The 25,026-nt window shown below is 50.2% G+C and overlaps 2 protein-coding genes across 2 annotated transcripts in view; one reads left to right on the top strand and one right to left on the bottom strand.

The window, feature by feature from the left end:
* The window catches only part of CLPB (ClpB family mitochondrial disaggregase), a 37,000-nt gene extending 23,124 nt beyond the window's left edge, over positions 1-13,876 (bottom strand). The window contains exons 1-5 of the mRNA XM_078868707.1: positions 13,631-13,876; positions 9,485-9,536; positions 7,568-7,654; positions 6,543-6,646; positions 3,984-4,112 (exon numbers count right to left, since the gene is read on the bottom strand). Of these exons, the coding sequence (XP_078724833.1) occupies positions 3,984-4,112; positions 6,543-6,646; positions 7,568-7,654; positions 9,485-9,536; positions 13,631-13,865 (607 nt within the window). The 5' untranslated portion in view covers positions 13,866-13,876. The remainder of the gene's footprint in view (positions 1-3,983; positions 4,113-6,542; positions 6,647-7,567; positions 7,655-9,484; positions 9,537-13,630) is intronic.
* Positions 13,877-16,819: 2,943 nt separating this feature from the next.
* On the top strand, positions 16,820-23,542 carry LOC144942189 (neuronal acetylcholine receptor subunit alpha-10-like). The gene is given in 8 exon segments (XM_078868951.1): positions 16,820-16,923; positions 18,831-18,880; positions 18,882-18,980; positions 20,206-20,360; positions 21,982-22,162; positions 22,399-22,554; positions 22,664-22,859; positions 23,025-23,542. Coding segments are annotated over 8 exon segments (1,425 nt in total). The 5' UTR covers positions 16,820-16,853.
* The last annotated feature ends 1,484 nt before the right edge of the window (positions 23,543-25,026 follow it).

Below are 25,026 nucleotides of genomic sequence, written 5' to 3'. Positions count from 1 at the left end.
CGCACGCGTATACAATCGAGGAAGTTTGCATGCGCACATGCAAAGGCACAGGCGAGTGAACAAATGTACAGATAAAAGTAGAGGGAATGAGCACACAGATGAATGAATGGGCATGCATACTGAAACGTGCACTAGCAGAGGCAAATGCGAGCGCAACGCACAAATCACACCTCTGATTAGCACGGTTGGGTACGTACGGTTCGACATACATACATATCATTCTTTGTGACTGCTGCGGGCTATACGTTCAGAAGCAATGCATTACAATGCTCAGTTTAACACGTAGGCTTTCGCGACCAATATTATTCATAATAAACGTTTTTGGGTTAGATCGCGTTATTTATAAATGTGTCGTAAAGCTCCACCACCCGACACGGCCACTCAGCAAAAAAGTGTTACGTTGACAAAAGACAAATCATTGACTACTTTAGCCCACCGATGTGTTGAAGAGTGAAACCACAACATTTACAATTTTTGAGTACGACGTTTCGCTGGTAATTGCATCCAGCATCGTTATTATTATGAACATTGCAATGCTGCAAGGATTATAGTTTACAAAACATACAATGCTCAGTCGTTCATATTTTGACAAATACACAACTAAAACAGCAGATGTTACTGCAGCACCTGAGAAGGGTGCTAATGTTTCTCTTTCAGCCGTGATTATCTGTTGTAGTACGGAGTTAGACTGATGGCCTTAATCTAAGTTAATTTTTATTTTATTTTACTTTTATTAATTTATATTTTTTACCTACGTGACTTTACCGAAAAAACCTAAGAATATGAATCCTTGCAGTCACGAAAGCTTCAAATCTAGAATTAATCTAAGTTGTCTTGTGGTTGTTGTTGTTGTTTGACTTGCATCCCACTGGGATTTTTGCACACAGCGTTGGTGTACGGTGCTTTTTTCTGGAATTTTTGCTGTTTTTTCCTGAATTTTCAGTTTGCGCATAGTCACATAGTCACTTTAAGATGTTTTCTTGTTAATGTTTTTGTTCTTTGTTTGTTGCGGTTGCACCCGATTCAAGAGCCGAATGGCTCACAGGGCTATACAAAATAAATGAAACTGAAAACTGAAACTGATCTGGCCAGAGGGCTCAGTGGTACAGCGAGCGGTTCGCAATCGGAAGGTTTGCGAGTTGAAATCCTGGTTGGGGGTTGACTCGACCCATTATCACTCTAGGCCAATGAAAGGAGTACCACTTTGTGGGGAAGCCAACAGTGTTTGTCCCATGGGAGGACTAACTCTTGCCATAGTAATGTAGAACTTCCACCACTGGCTCAGGACAGTGAACAGGTGATGACCACTACCTCCTCAACGCTCATTTGAGCAATGAATCCCTTTTGACATTTTTTTACACGTGAAAACCCACCCAGCAAAAAACTTATCAGCCAAGACATGCACAGGAAGCGTGTTTGACAGATACCTGGCTGGCTGCACGTCTGCTGTTTTCAAGGGCGATCACTTTGCCAGATGACAAGAAGACCCAAAACAGTAAACACAAACCTATTGTACTCCACCGCAGGCCCACCTCCCCAGACTTCTACACAGGCGCTCCATCTGTCCCTGTCCCATCAACCCACGACCCCCACAGCTGCATGGGGGGGGGGTATTTGCAAAGCGGTAAACCATAGCAGACGCAGTGCACACCACTGAGGAACCCTTGTCTAGTCCAGCGGCTCCTCAAACAAGGCCTTTGTGTGAATTTTACCCAAGCACAGCCAGAGATAATTTTCTCCGTGTGATATTGGCCTACAAAAACCTATCTTTTAAATTAACGACCTTGAATAAATACATAAATGAGCTATTAAATACGTTAAAATTATCATAACACAAAAACAAATTTGTTGTAATAAACAAAGTGAATACAAATAAATATGAAAGTATTAAATAATAATTATCAATGAACTTACCTTAAATTATGATGATGCTATGCAGTAGAAAGATGTAGTAATGATGATGCTGAAGATGAGGACGATGATGGTGGTGAAGATGATCATTGTGATATCATTACTGCTCCAAAATAGACAATCTCCAACATACACATCTCACCACTTTCTTGCATCACATTCTCTCTCATCACTTTATCTCATCAGTTTCTCGCATAGCATTCTCTCTCATCACTTTATTTCGTTATGAAATCTCATCACTTTCTCGCATCACATTCTCTCTCATCACTTTATCTCATCACTTTATTTCTCTTTCTCTATCGATGCAGTCGTGTAGAGTTCCAGATGTCATTCGAGGACAGCCAAAATCCCGGATAGCAAGTTATAAAAAAAAGGGAATAGTGTATAGTTAATGGGATGCGGGAAGAGGAAACTAAAAACAATACTGAGTACACACCTATTGTGTCGACATGCACCGAGATTGTCGCAGGATGGCTGGCAATATGAAGCTTAAATTTTGACTGAAAACTTTCGTGACTGCAGGAATTCATATTCTTTGGTTCTTTCGGTAAAGTCACATAGATATAAAAATAATAATAATAATCAAAATAAAGTGAATAAAAATTAACCCATGAAAACAAAGTTTTTCATTATAAATCCTTTATATGCGTGGCGGCTAGAGTCCTCTCGTCCTCTGGCTTGAGATGGCTGCCACCTATGGGTCAGATGATTGCCTGCCACCATTAAGCAATTGGTAATTAAATATAAAAAAAAAATTCCTAAAAAGTGTAAAGTTATGGAAAAAATTTTTTACGAAAATAAATTGTCACGCACAACGAGTCTGTGTGCAAAATGTCAGTTCGATTGGATCACGGGAAGTGGGTTAAAAAACGACCGAAAGATTTGCACGGTCGTAAGCGCGCAAGCAAGCAAGCAAGTGAACTTAATATAAAGGATTTAAAAATAGTAAAAATAAAATAAAAATTATAAACAAAAAAAGACACTAATGTAGACTGTAGCCTGGTTGTTAAGTTTGGTCAGTGTACTGGCAGTCTATAATGTATACTGTAGCAATGGTTATTAAGCTGGGTGAGTGTACTGACAGTCTATAATGTAGACTGTAGCCTGGTTCTTAACCTCGGTAAGCGTACTGGTAGTCTGTAATGTAGACTGTCGCCTGGTTTTTAAGCTGGTGAGCGTATTGGCAGTCTATGATGTAGACTGTTGCAATGGTTATTAAACTGAGTGAGCATACTGAGTAGCTGCCCCGCCCATGCTGCTGACACACTTGGGCTACACCCATCTCTAAACCTTTATAAACAGTTTGCCTTTAAAGGCTAACCCCCCTTTTCCTGATGACAACCGCTTTTGTTGCGATCGAAACGTCATGATTTTTGTTTTTATTTTATTATCTATTTTATTTTATTCAAGTTAAGAACCAGGCTACAGTCTACATTATAGACTGCCAGTACGCTCACTCAGTTTAATAACCATTGCTACAGTCTACATTATAGACTGCCAATACATTCACCAGCTTAAAAACCAGGCTACAGTCTACATTATAGACTGCCAGTACACTCACCGAGGGAAAGAACCAGGCTACAGTCTACATTATAGACTGCCAGTACACTCACCGAGGGAAAGAGCCAGGCTACAGTCTACATTATAGACTGCCAGTACACTAACTCCAATTTAGAACCAGGCTACAGTCTACATTAGTGTTTTTTTTGTTTTTTATTTTTTTTATTTTTTTTATTTTTTTTATTCACTTTATTTTTATTTTTATATCTACGTGACTTTACCGAAATAATCAAAGAATAATATGAAACTTATTAAATTAAAATACCATAGTGCTCTTGTGATATCGGCGTAGACATGAATTCGTTTTTTTATTTATCACTTTTGCGGAGCACAGGCCCAATGGCCCAACATGCTGAGCTGTGTGTGTGATCCGGAGCTGCGTGAGATTTGGAGTTGTGTATGATCTGAAGCTGTGTGTGATCTGAAGCTGTGTGTGACCCAAAGTTGTGTATGATCTGGAGCTGTGTGTGTGACCTGGAGCTGTGCGTGTGATCTGGAGTTGTGTGTATGACCTGCATCCAGAAGCAACTTGACCATGCGTGCATCATCGATGAGAGTTGCGTAGTGTAGCGCCGTCACTCCCTGGAAACTGGCACGTGTGTTGAGGCGGTCGCTAAACTCATCCTCACGAACCACCAGCACTGGGCAAACACACGACATCACATCACCAGCAACACGTCATTAAAAATGATTAGGCCATTGTGTGCCAGCGTCATTGTCTAAATTTGATCAATTCCAAAACTTACCAGTAAATTACTAAACTGGCATTACACATGGCAGCATTCAATGCTTCGTAATGGCAAACTAATGCCCACTTGCAGGCCACTGCTGAGCCACCTTGTGCTGCACAGGGATAGCTGCCACTGGGGGTGACCTTTATATGTTTGCCATGAGATGTTATGTAATGCGCTTTGAATTCCTGAGGCATTTAAGAAAGTACCATGTGCATTCAGAGATTCTAATTTTTATGGCATTTTTATTTCTTAAAATATTTCATTTGCAAGGGTGTCTATGGTGGCGATTGACATGTACATAGCAAACATGCACTGACACGTATGAGTAATGAAATGCATGAGTACAGCAAACCCTTCCCTCTCGTGGGATTAGCGATCGCGGTTTTGTGCCAAATTTATTAAGGCACAGTTCGTCAATCGCGCTCCTGAGTCTCGACCATTCTTAGCCGACCACGAAATTCCTGTACGCAACCGTAACTGCATTGCTCACGATGATGCTGCCACGGAAGAACACACGGCGTCGTCATGTGTTCATCTCATCTTCCAAGCGGTCCATTGCAGGTCCCAGGTCACAGGACAGGTCACATGGTGTTCCCAGCCTCCAGTGAAGAGCCAATGAGGTTCAGGTGTACAATTTTTTATAACTGTATTGTACAGTACTGTACATAGATACGTGTACAGTATTGTACACTACATTACTTTTTTCATTTTATACATTTACTGTACAAGTTATATTTAACACTAGAAAATATTAAGCATATTTTACATTCAAAATGCTTCCTGTTGAATTTTTTCGTTGATGTAGGGTAACGTAAAACAAAAGGAGGGGGTTGTCATATTATTAACTGTGAACCAAATCATAGTCTTCCCATTTGCCTTGGAGTTAACAAATCGCAGATTTGCCGATTGCGGCTATTTTCAAGAACGTAACCCCCGCAATGGGCAAGGATTTGCTGTACACATATAAATGACCATGACACAGGAAACCAATTAATTTCAAAACTACTACATCATCATCAGCCTTGCTCAATCCACAGCTGGGTGAAGGCCTTCTCAACTTGCCACCAGCTCTCAAAATCCTGCGATGTGACAATCCATCCAGCAGCCGCGCACGGACTGATCTCATGGCTCCATCTCCTTGCTGGGCACCCTCTCGGACACCTTCCATTCCTGAGGCTACCGCTCCATTCTGATTCTTGATCATCATCCGTCCTCCCTTCAATCGATGTGTCCCGGCAAAGCCCGCTCGTATTTCTTAATAGTTTATGATCTCATTCACCTGCAGAGGCTCTCTAATCCACGGGTTTCTCTGTCTCTCCATGTAATTCTAAGCAGGCATCACTCAACGCTTCTTTGCACCCTGTTCCTCCGATTATCATGGTTGGCTAAGTACGGTGTGAAAGAAAGAAGTTTCGGTGTTTGTTAAAAAAATTCGCTAATGTCCATGTTTCTAATCCATATGTCATAGCAGGTGGTACGCACTAATTAAAAACTATCTTCTTGAGAAACATTGCGATACTCTCATTCATAAGACAACAAACATAGAATCATCCAACAACGGAACCTGTGCAGCTCCTCAGTGAAATCTGTGCTGGAGGCTGTGTTGCGTCTTCACATTGTAACAATACATTCATATTCTTGATTCTTTCGGTAAAGTCACGTAGAAGGGAAGTAATAAAAGAATAAAAATAAAAATAATAAAATAAAATAATTCTCACGACGTTTCGGCTACAACGCAAGCAGCCGTCTTCGACGGCTGCTTGCAGCCGTCTTCGACGTCTTCGACGGCTGCTTGCGTTGTAACCGAAACGTCGTGAGAATTATTATATTTTATTATGTTTTATTTTTATTATTTTATTACTTCCCTTCTACGTGACTTTACCGAAAGAACCAAGAAGATGAATCCCTGCAGACACGAAAGCTTTAAATCGAAAAATACATTCATAAATAAATGCTACACATGTATACATATAAACAACAAAGTTGCTTCAATACAACATAATCATAACATTGGCACAGCAGCACGAGCAGGAAGGGTATTGGTTGCTCCAGCAGCTGCTAGGAACAACGCAGCCACAGTCAAACACATCTCACTCACACACACAGAGCCCCTTGTATAGCCATACAGACTATTATAGCACGTGGTGTTACAGAACACCAATTAAGGCTGACACGGCACACAAGAAGATGGTATGGCCAATAACATGCCCAGCTGCCTTCGACTCCCTCAAACACGACTTGTAGCCGATGTTATCCATTGCCACGAATCCACCGCTCTCGAGTGTAAGCCTGCTCATGCTCGTGTGTGTGTGTGGTTCATGGTGTGTGCACACTCACCCTCAAGGGAGTGCATCCCCAGTGAGCGTGCCGTGCTGTAGACGTTGACAAAGTCGTCGCCAACATCAGGATTTGCTCCAGCAGCAAGGAGCACCTCAACCACACTGGAAATCACATGAAAGCTACCATTAACCATTCTTGATCGTATGAACACGAGTTGAGTAGTAACAATAAATCCATGTCTAAGTTGTAAATCCTGCTGCTGGCTTCAGAGGACAACCAGGAAATACCAATCGGGCCCCTGAAGAAAGCTCGCAGTGGACGTGAGTTCACACAAGGACCCAGAGACTCACAAAGAGACCCATAAACTCACAATATGTTGTTAGTTGTGGTGGGCTGCAATCACATGTGGAAATAATCTTTCAATTTTCCCTTGTATAGGAAAAGCTGATTGCAGCTGCCTTCACAAGTCCGCATACGATGTAAGGCAACCTTCTGCGTGTGGGGCAGCGAGCTTCCTGATGGCTGGGCAGTGGTGGTGGGACCCTCCATGAGCTGTTTATTTGGGATGATATTTTGCGTTCTATGTAAGTTGAATTTCTTTCGCACCGTACGTAGCCAACCGTGCTAATCGGAGGTTCTCCCACTCGTTCCTACACCAGTGTCCCATGTAGCATGGCGCGCGGCCGAGTCTTCCTCTGGTGTTGTAGAATATCTTTCTCCATTTAAGGCACATTACCGAGAGGGTATTGATGTATGTGTGCCTGGACAGGTCATTTTCTGGTCGTGAGTGCATTCCCGGCAGTGTTGCGGCGAAACTGGCGTGCAAAATGGGACAGTACGGGCAACCAAGATGCGGGGCTGAATTTTTACCAGTAATTAGCGACAATGACGTTATTGCCGCATGCGTGTCGGGCCAGGTGCACATTGACACGGAGTGGTGAAGATGCCAATAACAGGTCATGGAAAAAACGGGGACTGTTGTTGATTAGTTGACTTGTGCGTCATGGTCACCCAACACAATCCTCAGTGTGTGCCTATGGGAAGTGCAAGTTCCACAGCTCAGAGTTGTTCCTTTCACGCACCTGTGGTGACTGTTGATGGCCGCCGCCATGAGGGCCGTCCAGCCAAGCTCATGGCGAGAATCTGGATCCACCCCTTCAGCTAGCAGTCTGCGAGGAACCCAAGGCACACAACACACATCTATGCATCAATAGGTATAGGAGGGAGTGTATCTGAACCTGGGCCTCACATGTGTACCCAAACATCAAATAGGCAATGTATATACCGCGACATGAGCAATGAATGATGTGCTATCTATATACACCATTCTGGCCTTAACAAGTGCTAGGATTGTTAAAAACTGGTAAACCAGTGACCGTTTTCTGATAGATTACTGGTTACAATTGTCAGGAGCCGGTAACCGTTTCCAGTGGAAATGTAGTCATTAATGCGTGTACTGAATGGGACGTGCACCTTACACAGGGGCCTAACTCCTGCGTGGTACATTTGCCCTCGACCTGCCGACTGCCTGTGATAATATACCGTACATTTATACTGCTGCGTGGGCAAAGGTGTTGATATTTAAGAAACTTTCCCCATTTGTTTCAACTACCGTGCCGGGAGATTGAATCAAACGAGTGACTTCCGGATTGCAAGTTAAGTGCGCTCACCATTAACTCGCAGCATCTCCCTTCGTGTCTCATGTAAATTTGTCAAAATGTAACATTTTTCTACATGTGTGAAAAGTTGGGAACCGGATTTTTATTGGTTTTTCATGCGACTATCAGTAACGCAAACATGTTTTCAACAACCCTAATTAGGGGGCTTCCTAACAGTCCTTGCAATAATTACCTTCCTGGTTAAGTAGCTGGTGTTTGTCTCCGTGTATGGTGTGCACGAGTGCGTGTGCATGCATAATTTTCGCGTGGGTAAGCACTTGGAAGTCATCCCAGCCATTGCTCATTCAAACACTGCCTCTAAACTGTCATTGTTACGTGGCACCTGCAGCCTCCAATCTGTTTATGGGTAAACAGTGCGGGCCACTCATGGCCATCCCCCGTCACTGATATGCAGTTAAATAAGCCACAACGCATTCGTCAATTTGCTTCCGAACACAGTTCTCTGGCAGATTGGCAGGTGTCCATCATGACCCACAAAAGCCTGAAACCACCGACTTAACTCCTATCTGAAAACTGCGAGCACATGCTTGTCAAGACTAGGGTTGGAAAACGGTAACTCTTGTAAGAATCGATTACCATTTCAGAAAGTCATAAAATGGTCATCATTTTCAGTGAAAATGTTGTAGGAATAATCATTTATAACACATGCAAGGTTGCGGACCTAAAACGCAATAGGTGGGCATACCCACACTTTACCCCACATCCACGAGCTGGTGATCGACTAACTGGTGTATCCATTTATATGGCTGGGTGGACAGAAGCGATGGGGAATATTTAGGAAATTTGCCCCATTGTTTCAACTGCTGTGCCAGGAGATTGAATTGAACCGACAATTTTTGAATTGCGAGTCCAGTGCGCTGCTTATAACACCGTGGCAACTTCCCCGTCCATGTAGTGAAGACAAGATAGCGGGAGGGGGGGGGTGACGTGGCCCAGCCATAGCGACTTTACTGCTTGTTTTAGAGGTGCGCAGTTCGATTTCGGCAGGCCGCCCTGGTTATTACTACAAGTGTATTCAACCATACAAATAAATGCTGTCCGCTTCACGGCAGACGTAAAAAATCTAATGGTATCATTCGAAACGAGTAGGCAGGCCATTGTGTGCCAGCGTCTTAGTCAAAATTCCAAAAAATTACCTGTAAATCACTCAATTGGGATTACACATAGCAACATCGCCCATCACTGTGAAACTATTGCAGACTGTGTTAACGCCTCCGTGGTGATGAGAATACTGTAGCGCGAAGACCAAATGTAACAACTTTCATGATTACTCAGCAGAGCTTAAATTTTGCCTCCTTGTCCGCTTGACGCTGCCCTCACCTGTTGACCTCCACTGTGTCACCTGTCCGGGCAGCCCGCAGCAGATGCTCACCTGTAGAAAACCAAGAACAAGCAAACCAGGCTCACCCACCACACACAGCCACACACAAAACCACCATGCATACACAGGGGGTAGGTGGCCAGCGCCAGGCCACCTTTGCCTCCCCAGTGGCGATGTTTACACACCGCACCAGGTACTCATTCGAGGCTGAGTCGACCGAGGGGAAGCCCACGACCGGTTCAGATAATCGTCATTTGGTGTTGGCCGTGAGCGGGAATTGAACTCTGTTCGCCGGGTTCGTAGCGCAGTGCACTATCGCTCCCTGTCACACACAAACACTGTCACAACAACAACAACAACCGCCATTCGCCACTAAGTGGCGGTGACGTCACCACGACGCTTGTGCCAGGCCATGTGCACCCTGAGGCCACGTGAAGTGTCGAACGCCCGCTGGCAGGAGGTCACGGGGCAGACCCAGGTGCCACGGGTCGACTGACCGAGATGACCGAGATGACTGGCTGATGCACCACCTGTGCCCCCTACTGTGCCAACTTGCTGTGCTTTAGCCACCCGGCGCTCCGCTCGTTGTTGTGAGCGTCGCTCCTCCGCCCTCCGTTGTTGTCGGAGGGCGACTGCCTCCAACTGCCCAGTAGCGTCCTTCACGAGCCTCCTCCACTGAGGCCGATCTTGACACCGCTGGTACCAGTCATCGGCAAGTCCACTCAGCTCCACGTCCTCCTGTACCACATCACTCCATCTCTTCTCTAGCCCGTGCCGCGCCCGTTTAGCCCCCTCGATCCGGCCAAACAAAAGCTGTTTAGGCATGCGGTGGCTGGGCATGCGGGCTACATGACCCAGCCAACGCAGCCTTGCCTGCCGGAGGAGCTCACTGATGGGACTTTGCCCAGATCTTTCAAGGACTTGTGAGCTCCTCACACAATCCAGCCTGGTTAAACCCAGGATGGATCGTAGGCAGGCCAGCCTAAATGTTTCCAACCGGCGAAGATGCTCCACTAGGGGGGTCCACGTTTCGCAAGCGTAGAGAAGGGAGGGAATGACCGTGGCCGAGAAGACCTGAAGCTTCGTGCGGAGCGACAGACCAGGTAGCTTCCACACAGCGTTACGCAACCGATGAAAAGATATTGCCGCTCGACTGATTCGGAGTGAGACCTCTGCTGATAAACTGGAGCCGGTCATGAGCACACTGCCCAGGTATGGGAAACTCTCTACTCTCTCCACAACTGCCCCATCACCGATTGGGAGTTGTGGGGGCGGAGTGCCCGATGGTACAAAATACCCAGGCAGGTGCTTAGTTTTGGTGGGGCTGATGGTAAGGCCCCACCTCTTAGTGCCACACTCCAGTCTCAGCAGCAGCGTCTCCAACTCCTCTTCTGAATGAGCAGCTATTACCAAATCATCGGCATACATAACGTGGTTGACCAATAGGGAGCCATCCCTTGATCGCACCCGGGCGTCGATCAGCCTCCCATTATATCTGTACCAAATGGTAATTCCCCCGGTACAGCTATTGAAGGCTTCACGAACTACGCAGTCGAAATAGATGTTAAATAATGTGGGAGCCAGAGGACATCCCTGTCGCACCCCAAGGTGTACAGGGAAAGGCTCCGACTCCCGGCCACGTAGTTTTACCCGGGCCCGCTCACCATCATGAAGGTCCTTAATGATCGTGAGCAGAGGGTCAGGGACTCCGAAAGCACGAAGAACAACCCAGAGCCCAGTCCTACTGATGGTATCATAGGCCTTGACCAGGTCAATAAAGCAGAGATGTAATTCTTTTTGGAATTCCCTACACCTCTGCTGTAGCAGACGGACAGAAAATATGGCATCTGTGCAGGACCGCCCTTTCCTGAAACCACATTGGGGCTCCGCAAGCCTCTCCTCAGCATGCCTAGCAAGGCGATGTTGAATAATCCTTGCCAGGACCTTACCCGGCACACTGAGGAGTGAGATGCCCCTGTAGTTGTTACAGTCGGTACGGTCCCCCTTCTTAAAGAGGGGGACCACCAGGGCATCCTTCCAGTCCTGCGGAACCCGTCCAGTGGTCCAGACTGTTGTTATGATGTCATATAGGGCAGTCTGTGCACAAACGCCACCCTCCCTCAGCATTTCGCCTGGGAGATCATCTCTGCCACAAACACTGTCACACGCACGCTGTCACACGCATATGCTGTCACACCAAGTGAAGGTGACGTCACCACGGCGCCTGTGCCAGGCTAGGTGCACTTTGAGGCTATCACGTGAAGTGTCGAAGGCTCGCTGGCAGGAAGTCACGGAACAGAACCAGGTTGTGCCATGGGTTGGCCGTCTGAGATGACTGGCAGCTATACCCACTACTGTGCCAATTGTTGTATTTTATCCGCCCAACGCTCCGCTCGTTGTTGTGAGCGTCGCTCCTCTGCCCTGCGTTATTGGAGGGCGACTGCCTCCAAGTGCCCAGTCGCGTCCTTCACGAGCCTCCTCCTCCTCCACAGAGGCCGATCTTGACACCGCTGGTACCGGTGTTTGGCAGTCACACGCTGTCGCACACACACACACACGATGTCACACACACTGACAACAACAACAACACAACAACCGCCATTCGCCACTAAGTGGCGGTGACGTCACCACGACGCTTGTGCCAGGCCATGTGCACCCTGAGGCCACGTGAAGTGTCGAACGCCCGCTGGCAGGAGGTCACGGGGCAGACCCAGCAGGTGCCACGGGTCGACTGACCGAGATGACCGAGATGACTGGCTGATGCACCACCTGTGCCCCCTACTGTGCCAACTTGCTGTGCTTTAGCCACCCGGCGCTCCGCTCGTTGTTGTGAGCGTCGCTCCTCCGCCCTCCGTTGTTGTTGGAGGGCGACTGCCTCCAACTGCCCAGTAGCGTCCTTCACGAGCCTCCTCCACTGAGGCCGATCTTGACACCGCTGGTACCAGTCATCGGCAAGTCCACTCAGCTCCACGTCCTCCTGTACCACATCACTCCATCTCTTCTCTAGCCCGTGCCGCGCCCGTTTAGCCCCCTCGATCCGGCCGAACAAAAGCTGTTTAGGCATGCGGTGGCTGGGCATGCGGGCTACATGACCCAGCCAACGCAGCCTTGCCTGCCGGAGGAGCTCACTGATGGGACTTTGCCCAGATCTTTCAAGGACTTGTGAGCTCCTCACACAATCCAGCCTGGTTAAACCCAGGATGGATCGTAGGCAGGCCAGCCTAAATGTTTCCAACCGGCGAAGATGCTCCACTAGGGGGGTCCACGTTTCGCAAGCATAGAGAAGGGAGGGAATGACCGTGGCCGAGAAGACCTGAAGCTTCGTGCGGAGCGACAGACCAGGTAGCTTCCACACAGCGTTACGCAACCGATGAAAAGATATTGCCGCTCGACTGATTCGGAGTGAGACCTCTGCTGATAAACTGGAGCCGGTCATAAGCACACTGCCCAGGTATGGGAAACTCTCCACTCTCTCCACAACTGCCCCATCACCGATTGGGAGTTGTGGGGGTGGAGTGCCAGATGGTACAAAATACCCAGGCAGGTGCTTAGTTTTGGTGGGGCTGATGGTAAGGCCCCACCTCTTAGTGGCACACACTGACACACACACTGACACACAACAACAACCGCCATTCGCCACTAAGTGGCGGTGACGTCACCACGACGCTTGTGCCAGGCCATGTGCACCCTGAGGCCACGTGAAGTGTCGAACGCCCGCTGGCAGGAGGTCACGGGGCAGACCCAGGTGCCACGGGTCGACTGACCGAGATGACCGAGACGAGTGGCTGATGCACCACCTGTGCCCCCTACTGTGCCAACTTGCTGTGCTTTAGCCACCCAGCGCTCCGCTCGTTGTTGTGAGCGTCGCTCCTCCGCCCTCCGTTGTTGTTGGAGGGCGACTGCCTCCAACTGCCCAGTAGCGTCCTTCACGAGCCTCCTCCACTGAGGCCGATCTTGACACCGCTGGTACCAGTCATCGGCAAGTACTGACACACACACACTGTCACACACACACTGACACACACACACTGTCACACACACACTGTCACACACCCTGACACACACACACTGTCACACACACTGACACACACCCTGACACACACACACTGACACACACACACACACTGACTGACACACACACGCACCTCTGTCCCCGCCGCTCGCCGCGTGGAGGGACCCGATGGCGAATCCCGCGGCCACGACCCAGCCCGGACCCCAACGCGTCCTCCCCCGCGACGTGAAGCCTCCTCCTCCTCCTCTCCCCGCGACCCCCGCGGCCTGCAGGGCGGCCCAGCCGTGTCGCTTCCCCGGCCCCGTCTCGGGGAGCAACCGGGAGACCAAAGCCACGCGCAACGGCCTCAACGCGGCGCGTACAGCCATGCCGCCGACGCAATTGCATTCCCTACACTAGACGAGCATACACCTTCATATATCCTACACTAGACACGCATATAACTTTATATCCTACACTAGATGTGCATAGACCTTCATATATCCTACACAAGACACGCATATTCCTTTATATATCTTACACTAGACGCGCATGAAACTTTATATCCTACACTAGACGTGCATATACCTTTATATATCCTACACTAGACGTGCAAAGACCTACATATATCCTACACTAGACGTGCATAGACCTTCATATATCCTACACTAATTCTAGATTTGAAGCTTTCGTGACTGCAAGGATTCATACTCTTAGGTTATTTTCGGTAAAGTCACGTAGGTAAAAAAATAATAAAAATAAATAATAAAATAATAATACATGAAAATAATTAAATTAAATCGCGACGTTTCGGAAGCAACACAAGCCTCCGTCATCATCCTACACTACACTATACTCTACACATTCGTCAATCGCACTGTGGCCTGAACAGGCGACGTTTCAAGCAATGGCCCTTCACAGAGAGAGTTGAATACTGCCCTTTACACCACGGGGTCGCTGAGAATGTAATCTTCCAAAATAATTTCAACCTGTTTTTAAACAAAGCGTAAGAGTTACCTAATAGTAGATGTTGAGTAACTGTGCTTGTTAAATAAACTCATTGCGAGTAAAATGATGAGGTTTCGTTGGTTGGCACGGTGCATTGTGCGAAAGTGTTCCCACATCCCCGAAGATTCTGAGAAATTAAATGCCAGGCGCAATCATAGGAAACCATTACAAAAACTAACACGAAACTCAAAGCAATATATCCATACCTCGATTTAAGCTTTCGTGACTGCAGGGTTTTCATATTCATGGTTCTTTCGGTAAAGTCACGTAGAAGGGAAATAATAAAAAGTTAAACAATAACATTCTCACGAATTTTCGATTGCAACACAACAATCATCATCAGGTGTGAAGACCACTTCAGGTGTGAAAGCCGCCACTTTTTTTTCAAAATTTCTTGCTGTGGGTTTCACACCTGATGATGATTGCTTGTGTTGCAATCGAAAAGTCGTGAGAATTTTATTGTTTTACTTTTTATTATTTCCCTTCTACGTGACTTTACCGAAGGAACCATGAATATATATCCATATCTGTCAACCCCTTATCAGTGCCCTATATTATTAACGACCAATTTAGACCTTATTGGTCATCCCGTGCCCCATATAAATCTCAACGTTCATCCTAAAAAGTCCCATCACAAGGGAGAAACACAAATAGACAATTTTGATTTATTTTTTGGCCGTATTGAAACGGCTGTACGCCGTATGGACCTGAAAACTAAATTTCTCTCGAACGAGTATACGGGGTTAAAGGGCCGTCCATAAATGACGTCACGCACCTACGGGGGGTCAGACATTTGTGACGATGTGTGACGAGGGGGGGGGGGTGAGAAATGTGACATATCAAAATGCGCAACTTTAAATAAATATAGACAACACGTTCTATTTTATTAAATAGATGTTTTAATACATATTTTCTCCTACAATATCAGAGTGCAGCGCCACATTAAATACGCACTACAATCACAATAGTTTAAAGCGATTTGAAGCATGTTTTATTTTGGGGGGGGCAGAGCTTTGTGACGTCATATTTGAGGGGGGGTCTGACTTTTTGTGACGCCGTGTGACGAGGGGGGGGGGGGGTAAAAAATCGTCCAAAATAGCGTGACGTCATTTCTGGACGGCCCCAAAGTGGTGGTGGTGGCTTTGGGCAGTGGGAGTCTGAGGAGAGGGCAAGAACTCATCTAATCGAAACGAGTCGTATTGAATGCAGCATCATTCGTGGTACACAATGGCAGATGAGCCACAGACAAGCTTGGGAGGCTGCCAACAATCATTCTGCACTAATATACGTATTGTATTAAGATGTTTTCGGCCAATGAGTGTTTTGTACATGGGAGAAAACCGGAGCACCCGGAGAAAAATCACACGTGCGAGGGGAGAACGCTCAATCCCGTACAGCAGGGACAGACACTGCACTGCATTCTGCCGGCAAGCCAGGGTTATGGCACCTTGATGCCTACGGGAAGAGAGTCTCGCAAACATTTCTCTCTCCAATCCACCAACCCACGCCTCCAGTGCTGCCTTACAAAGCGTGCGCCACCAGCTCCCTCGAACTCCTCCCCTCCGCACCCCCCAGACCCCCCTCTACATCCCCCCAGACCCCCTCCGCACCCCCCAGACCCCCCCCGCAACCCCCCAGACCCCCCTCCACACCCCCCAGACCCCCCTCCACACCCCCCCAGACCCCCCCCCCGCATCCCTCCACATCCCCCGAGACCCCCCTCCACACCCCCCAGACCCCCCTCCACACCCCCCAGACCCCCCCCGCAACCCCCCAGACCCCCCTCCACACCCCCCAGACCCCCCTCCACACCCCCCCCAGACCCCCCCCAGCATCCCCCCAGACCCCCCTCCACATCCCCCCGAGACCCCCCCCCCCCGCATCCCCCCAGACCCCCCCCCGCATCCCCCCAGACCCCCCTCCACACCCCCCAGACCCCCCTCCACACCCCCCCAGGACCCCCCCCCCGCATCCCCCCCAGACCTCCCTCCCACATCCCCCGAGACCCCACCCCCCGCATCCCCCAGACCTCCCTCCACATCCCCGAGACCCCCCCCCGCATCCCCCCAGACCCCCCTCCACACCCCCCAGACCCCCCCCCCCACATCCCCCCAGACCCCCCTCCACACCCCCCAGACCCCCCCCCCCCGCATCCCCCCAGACCCCCCTCCACACCCCCCCCCAGACCCCTCCACATCCCCCGAGACCCCCCCTCCACACCCTCCAGACCCCCACCGCATCCCCATCGCCTCCGCATCCCCGAGACCCCCCTCCACACCCCCCCCAAGACCCCCCCCCCCCAGCATCCCCATCGCCTCCGCACTACCCCCTCCCCTCTGCCGCCGCGCGACTCGCTGAAGTTCGCCTCGATGGAGCCGCAGCCGCCTCTCGCCGCTCTGCTCGCCACGTGCATCCTCCTCGTGTCCGCTCTCCCGTTGGGTACAACGCGCTGTGTGCGGCGGCACTACACCACGCGACCGCGTCGGTACAAGCACGTGTAATGTCCGTGCAGGTGTGTGCAGGTGTGTGCAGGTGTGTGCAGGTGTGTGCAGGTGTGTGCAGGTGTGTGCAGGTGTGTGCAGGTGTGTGCAGGTGTGTGCAGGTGTGTGCAGGTGTGTGCAGGTGTGTGCAGGTGTGTGCAGGTGTGTGCATGCGGAGCGGTGGTGTAGTGGTTAGCGCGCTGTGCTACAAACCTGGCGACCAGGGTTCGACGCTCACGGCCAGCACCAGTTACGATTATTTGAACCGGTCCTGGGCCTCCCCTAGGTCGACTCAACCTCAAATTAGTACCTAGTGCGATGTGTAAATATCGCCACTAGGGAGACAAAGACGGCCGGGTGTGGTGCTGTGCCGGCCGTCAACCAACAGTCTGTTTAGGCTATACGGGAGATCTTTCTCTTGTGCAGGTGTACGTATGTGTATACATGTTATACACGAGTATACAGGTGCGTGCAGGTGTGTATGCAGACATGCGGTGGCTGGGCATGTGGGCTACATGAACCCAGTCAACGCAGCCTCGCCTGCTGGAGGAGCCCGCTAATGGGACCATGTCCAGTATCTTTCAAGCATCACTCAATCCCAGCCCGGTTGAACCCAGAATGGCTCGTTGGCAGGTCAACCTTAACATTTCAAACGGCGAAGATGTTTTCTATTCGAGGCGTCCACGTTTCGCAAGCATAGAGAATATAGGGCATAACTGCGACCGCGAAGACCTGGAACTTCGTATGGATCGACAGCCAGGTAGCTTTCGCATCGCGTTACGCAGCTGATGAAAAGATAATGCCGCTCGACTGAGACTTCAACTGCGAAACCGGAACTAGTCAAAAGCAGACTACCAAGGTATGGGAGTTTCTCCACTCTCTGCACAACTGCCCCCAATCATTTATTGGGAGTTGAGGGGGTGGAGTGTTTGATGATACAAAATACCCATGCAGGTGCTTTATTTTTATGGGACTGATGGTAAGGCCCCACCTCTTTGTGGCACGTTTCAGGTACAGCAGTGGAGTCTTAAACTCCTTCTCAGAGTAGCAATTACCAGATCATTGGCATACTTAACATGATTTACTGGGCATTGATCAGTCTCCTATTGTAGCGGTATCAGATATAAATTCAATTTTTACAGCCATGGAAATATTATTTAACTACGTAGTCATAAATATGTAAAAAGTAGGAACCAGAGGATATACCTGTTGCATCCCAAGGTCACCAGAAAATAGTTATGACATCCAACCACACAGCTTTACCTGGCCCGCCCACCCTCATTAAGGTCAAGGATTGTGAGCAGAGGGTCAACGACCCTGAAAGCACGAATAATAGAACTTGACCCAGTCTATAAGCAGAGATGTAGGTCATGTTGAATTTCCCTACACCTCTGCTGTAGCACAGAGAATATGGCATATATAGAGGACCACCCCGTTCTGAAACACCATGGGGGCACCGCATGCCCAAGCAGCTTGTTTGGCCGAATAGATGGGGCTAAATAGGTGGGGCATGGGATAGAGAAGAGATCGGCTGATGTGGTACCGAGAGGGTGTAGAGCTGAACGGACTTGATAAGAGCGGTGTCAAGATCGGCCTTTATGGAGGCTCGTGAAAGACGCTACTGGGCAGTTGGAAGCAGTCGCCCTCCAAAAACAGAGAAGCGACACTCACAACAATGTGTGTGATGGTGCGTATGGGGGTGCGTGCACGCCACGGCACCTGGGTCTGTCCCGTGATCTTCCAGTGAGCCTTCGACGCTTCACGCGGCCTCAAAGTGCACCTAGCCTGGCACAAGCGCCGTGGTAACGTCACCGCCACTTAGTGTGGAATGTTGGTGTGTGCACGCCGCCCCGTGTCCCCGTGCAGGAGCTCGCGGTGCCGATGGGCGCTTCGCGCACGCTCTGCTCCGCGCGCTCTTTTGAGAATTACTCGAGCGCCGTGCGGCCCGTGAGCGACAACACCAACAGCGCGCTCAACGTGACGCTTCAGATCACGCTCTCCCAGATCATCGACATGGTGAGCGAGTGTGTGAGCAGGCGGGCGAGTGATGAGTAGGTGTGTGGCGAGTGGATGAGTGGGCGGGTGGGTGAGTGAGTGGGCGAGTGAGGAGTGGGCGATTGAGGAGTGGGTGGGTGGGAAGGTGAGCGAGTGGGTGTGTGGACAGGTGGGCGAGTGAGGAGCAGGTGTTGTGGGCGGGTGGATGAGTGAGGAGTGGGTGTGTTGGTGTGTGAGTGGGCGAGTGAAGAGTGAGCGATTGAGGAGTGGGTGGGTGGGAAGGTGAGCGAGTGAGGAGCAGGTGTGTGGGCGGGTGGATGAGTGAGGAGTGGGTGTGTTGGTGTGTGAGTGGGCGAGTGAGGAGTGAGCGATTGAGGAGTGGGTGGGTGGGAAGGTGAGCGAGTGAGGAGCAGGTGTGTGGGCGGGTGGATGAGTGAGGAGTGGGTGTGTTGGTGTGTGAGTGGGCGAGTGAGGAGTGAGCGATTGAGGAGTGGGTGGGTGGGAAGGTGAGCGAGTGAGGAGCAGGTGTGTGGGCGGGTGGATGAGTGAGGAGTGGGTGTGTTGGTGTGTGAGTGGGCGAGTGAGGAGTGAGCGATTGAGGAGTGGGTGGGTGGGAAGGTGAGCGAGTGAGGAGCAGGTGTGTGGGCGGGTGGATGAGTGAGGAGTGGGTGGGCGAGTAAAGAGCTCCCTCTAGTGGGGGCCCTTCCCCCAGCAGTGGCGTGCGCACGGAATTGCAGGTCTTCACCTTTACCTTTTGAGAAACGAAGGCAAGTGTACTTAGGTCGCCGTGCGATTCCTGACTTTCAGACCGATAATCGATTCTGGAAACGGTTACCCGTTTGCCGGTTGTCATTTGACCATCCTAGTTTTTTTGCGTGTAGACAAAGCCAAAGTTCCGCAGTATAGCCGAAGCAGACTGGTGGGACAAGTGCTGTGAGCGAGCACATTTGAAGGCCGGCACGGCACACGTGGGGGTGGGTAGCCAGCACCACGCCCGTTGACAGACGTTGTCTCCCCAGTGGCGACGTTTACACATCGCACCAGGTATTCACATGAGGCTGAGTGGACCTACAAGTACAGGAAGCCCAGTAATGGTTCAGATATTGGTACGGGAGGTGGACGTGAGTGAGAATCCTACTCAGGTTGTCGGGTTCATAGGGCAGCGCGCTAACTGCTATGCTACTGCTCCCCATTAGACATCCTTCACCTATCCACATAACCCTGCCGCCACTCCGCTGCGCCACAGGACGAACGCAACCAGATCCTGGCCGCGTACCTCTGGGTGCGACAGATGTGGAGAGATGCCTACTTGAGCTGGGACCGAGAGCAGTACGATGGTCTCGACACGCTGAGGATCCCCAGCAGCCTCGTGTGGAAACCAGACATCGTGCTCTACAACAAGTACCCACTATGCATGCACCAGCAGCAAACAACAGCAGCTACGCAGCAACCACTCCACCGACGAGCACTGCACCCACGCGCACATCACCCGCGCTCACCCCACCCAGGTGCAGCATGCGTGCCCTCGTGCATCATGCTGGGGCGCAGCCAGTTGCGGCGCAGTGTGGCACTCAATCGCTCCTGTGACGATCGAGTGAGCGGAACCGACCCACGCACAACTGAGTCGAGTCCCCGCACCACCCGATGCGGTCTGCTTACTCCCGAGGCTCAACTCACGCCATTCACCCGCGGTCCGGAGGCACTGAGGATGCATCCATTATTCACGTGCCGCGCTCGCGTTGCACGGCACCGGGCACGCTGGTGGCACTCGAGTTACTCTTGAATATTCCCAATTGTTTAAACCCAGTTGCCGACCACAGGCCCTAAGATCCAAAAGGCAGCCAGCACCAAGCAGCACGATTAAAAGTTGTAATAATAGTTCTACGTGACTTTACCGAAAGAACCAAGAAGATGAATCCCTGCAGTCACGAAAGCTTTAAATCGAAATGTAATAGCTGTGTTAAGAGTTAACACTTTTTTGAACTGAGGATGCTTATTATAAGAGCTTGGGAGGGAATTCCAAAGTTGAGCATTGCTAGGAATTAAGCAGAAAGTGAATGAGTAGATGAGTTATTGGGTTAATGTGATTCGGTGTGTTGTTCTATTATGAGAAACGGTGATGCGGTGGTTAGCGCAGTGCGCTACCGACCCAGCAACCCGAGTTCAATTCCCGCTCACGGTTAACACCAGTGACGATTATCTGAACTGATTCTGGGCCTCAATTGAGTACCTGGTGCTGTGTGTAAACATCGCCACTCAGAATTCAAAGGCAGCCGGGTGTGGTGCTGGCCACCCACCCCCAGGTGTGCTATGCCAGTCTTCTGTGATGCTACTCGCAAACAGCACTTGCCGCAACTCTGTTATTGGGTACGTGTAGGGGATAATTTTCTGCTTTAGTAGAAATGTCTTTTGTTGGGTTTCATCTCACGAGCAATAATACATCTTGGAAGCAAACGGACCTTTGCATCACCATCATATTATTATGATTCACGCGCCACTACTCCACTTCTCATACGCTGAGTCTCATGTATCATTTGTATTATGCTTGTTTACCCAAGAGAGCCTCACTGAGTCTCAGCACTCGTTTTTAGGAGGGTCCTGCCAAGTTTCCACAGTAGGGGACGATGTTGCCACGTGTAATCACAATTGAGTAATTTTAAAGTACATTTTCAACATTGGGATGTTTGGACAATACGTTACATTGGGTGTGTTCTTTTTAGCTATGCCAGGAAACTGGAGGACCCAGAGGAAACCCACGCAGAATATGGGGACAAAATACCAACTCCACATAAGAGATGTGCCCGAGTCGGGTATTGAACCCATGGCCTTCTCGCCATAAGGCACGAGTGTCACCACTGAGCTGCCACCCTGCCGTTAAAGCGGACAAACGCGTCGTCAGGCACGTTCCACAGGTAGAACCCTCTCCGCATCGCCGATCGCGACCATGAGCAGCCTCCGCCAAGCGAGGAGGCAGAGGTTGAGCGACTCCCCACCCACCCTCTCCACCACCCTCCCCCCGTAGTGCCGACGATGAGTTCACGCGCTCCATGGAGACCAACGTGGTACTGCGGCACACGGGCGACATCACGTGGGATCAGCCGTCCATCACCAGGAGCTCATGCGGCGTGGACGTCTCCTATTTCCCGTTCGATGCCCAGCAGTGCCACCTGACATTCGGCTCGTGGACCTACAATGGGCACCAGGTGAGCGCACGGAGGACATGCAACGCCACCGTCGTCTATGCCCTTGTTCTGCGTCACGGCTCATCCCGCGTGGGCAGGCCCAAAGGGACTGGTAAATCGGTCCTAAGTTCACGGTCGCGAATCGTCGTTTCATGGTCACGGGCGACCTGGTTGAGGCACCACACCGCAGCCGCGTGATAGCAGTTGGGTCACAATGCGAGGGCGGCTTCTTCCCACGCCCACGGGCGCGCGTGCAGGTGGACATCTTCCCAGGCCCAGACAACGCTGAGCTAAAGGACTTCGTCGCAAACGTCGAATGGGAGATCCTGGGCATGGCTGCACGGCGCAACGTCATCGTGTACGGATGCTGCTCGGAGCCCTACCCCGACATCACCTACACCATCACACTCAAGGTGTCCATCACCCACACTATCATGTCCTGCAACGCTTCCACCGGTATATCCACTGCCCCCTGCTGCCACTCGTTTTAAGAGACTGAACTCGTGCACTTCTCCCTTCTAGCGACGTTCTTCATTCTACATCTTCAACCTCCTCCTCCCGTGCCTCATGATCTCCTTCCTGGCACCCTTGGGTTTCTACCTACCCGCCGACTCAGGCGAGAAGGTGTCGCTGGGTGTCACTGTGCTGCTGGCGCTCACCGTCTTCCAGCTGCTGGTGGCCGAGAGCATGCCACCGTCTGAGAACATGCCGCTCATCGGTAAGGACGAGCCGCGATCAGCCCGCACCGCGCGAGACGTGCCAAGAGCGCATGGGTATTAGACGGAGGAGCGGCGGGTGTGTCGCTTTGCCATGTGACGGCGCTCACGCCACCGCTGCTGCTGCTGACGGCTCCGATGGCGTGCGCCACTCCTATTCCTCGCAGGCAAATACTACATCGCCACGATGAGCATGATCACGGCCTCCACGGCGCTCACCATCTTCGTGATGAACATGCACCACTGCGGACCCGAGGCGCGGCCCGTGCCCGCGTGGGCACGCGTGCTCGTGCTGCACTACCTGGCGCGTGCCTTCTTCGTCTACGAGGTCGGGGAGAACTGCCGCACGGCGCGGGTGCGCACCGCCGCCCCGGCCACCTCCGCCGCACTGCTCGACACCAAGGAGTGGGAGGACGAGGCGCCGGAACCCCTCGACGCCGCCACCACCGCCGCCGCCGGCCGCTGCCGCCGTTGCTGCTGCTGCTGTTGCTGCGCAGGCACGCGGGGAGGACGCGTGGCCAGGGACGTGGCCTCCATCGCGGCGTTTGTGCGCGAGGCGCGCGCCGCGCACGAGCTGAGCAGCGAGTGGAAGAAGGTGGCCAAGGTGATGGACCGCGTGTTCATGTGGATCTTCTTCCTGCTCGTCTTCTGTATGAGCCTGCTCATCGCTGGCAAGGCCATGTGAGGCGGTCCCAGGAACGGGGTTATGGGCAGGGGGAGTAATCTGGTCCAGGATTCCTCGTCTCGAGTTCTACGTCGCAACCACGATGCCCAGGCATGTGCCACGGAAATGGCGACGTGGTGATATGCATCACGTTGGACGTCACAGATACTGTGACGTAATTCGAAAAAGAGTAGGCCATGAGTGCCGGCATCATCGTCAAAATTTTACCAATATTGTTAAATTATTTAAAAATAAAACTTTATTGGAATAACAGCGAGAAACTGCATTACCTTGTACCACACAGACAGCTGTCATCAGGGGGTCCCCTATGCCAATGCTTCGCAACTGGTGTGCTGCAGCACAGTCCCAGATGTGCCACGGTATTTAGAATTGATCGGCAGGCCCAGATAATGAAACAAACACTACAGACAATGAAATAGAGGCACGTTGAAATAAAAAAAAATTAAGACAGTTAAATTAACCATAACAGGTTTATTTTTTTGGATCTAACCTAAAAAAACACTATATTATGGACGATATACGTGTTAAACATTTAAATGAAACAATTATCAGACACATAGACACAGATATATACTATAAGACAGACACATAGCAATTGTAATAAAAAATAGAGTACAGTATAGACAGACACAGAAATCCAACTGAAATCGTGAAAGAGACGAACAGACGGCCATCCTAACAACTACCAATTAAACACAGACACACACGCGCACAGACTGACAGACACACACACTGAACACACGACTCCCCTCCACGAGTTGTCTGAGATGGGTGCCCCCCCCCCCAGACCCCCCACCCCGGGTGTGAGATTAAACCCGGGAGTCGCGCGTCTGGGAACATGCGGTGATCGAGGGGAGATCCACACACACATGACGCGACATTTCACATTTCCATGACGGCACTAAGTCCGTCCGAAGCGGCGCGTCACCTGAGAAAGAGACGTCTGCACACACACACACACACCATCATTACACTGGTCAACAAAAACATAAAAATTTCTGGCCTGGACTTTTGCAGCTGTTTTAGACTAATTTCAGGGTGCGGATTCCAAATCTGATCTCAGATTTGCTCTATCACACCTCATTTTTATGCTATAGGCATACCCAATTTGCATTGATTTTACCAGAAATTAACTCTGTCACTTATGATTGTAAGTTGTTGCGAGTCAGTGACTGCTTTAGTGTTAAAATATGGTGCTGTATTTTTAGGATAGTGTGTTTATAATATTATTTTATGTAGATATCCACATTTATTTAATATTTTTCTTCTGCAGTTTTTATTGAAAATGCAATATTTGATATCTCAAAAACCTGATGTGATAGACAAAAACTGATGCCAGATTTGGAATCAGCACCCCAAACTTACCTTAACACCATTGGAATACCTTATGCCAGAAAAAGTGTGTTGACCAGTGTTATCAGTTGTAATCAATCCACTGATGGATGCAGAGCCGACAGTGGTGAATTTGTTGGTTGGGTGTCCCA

This window comes from Lampetra fluviatilis, chromosome 26, assembly GCF_964198595.1.
Source record: "Lampetra fluviatilis chromosome 26, kcLamFluv1.1, whole genome shotgun sequence".
NCBI lineage: Eukaryota > Metazoa > Chordata > Hyperoartia > Petromyzontiformes > Petromyzontidae > Lampetra > Lampetra fluviatilis.
This window is presented reverse-complemented; position numbering and strand designations above follow the sequence as displayed.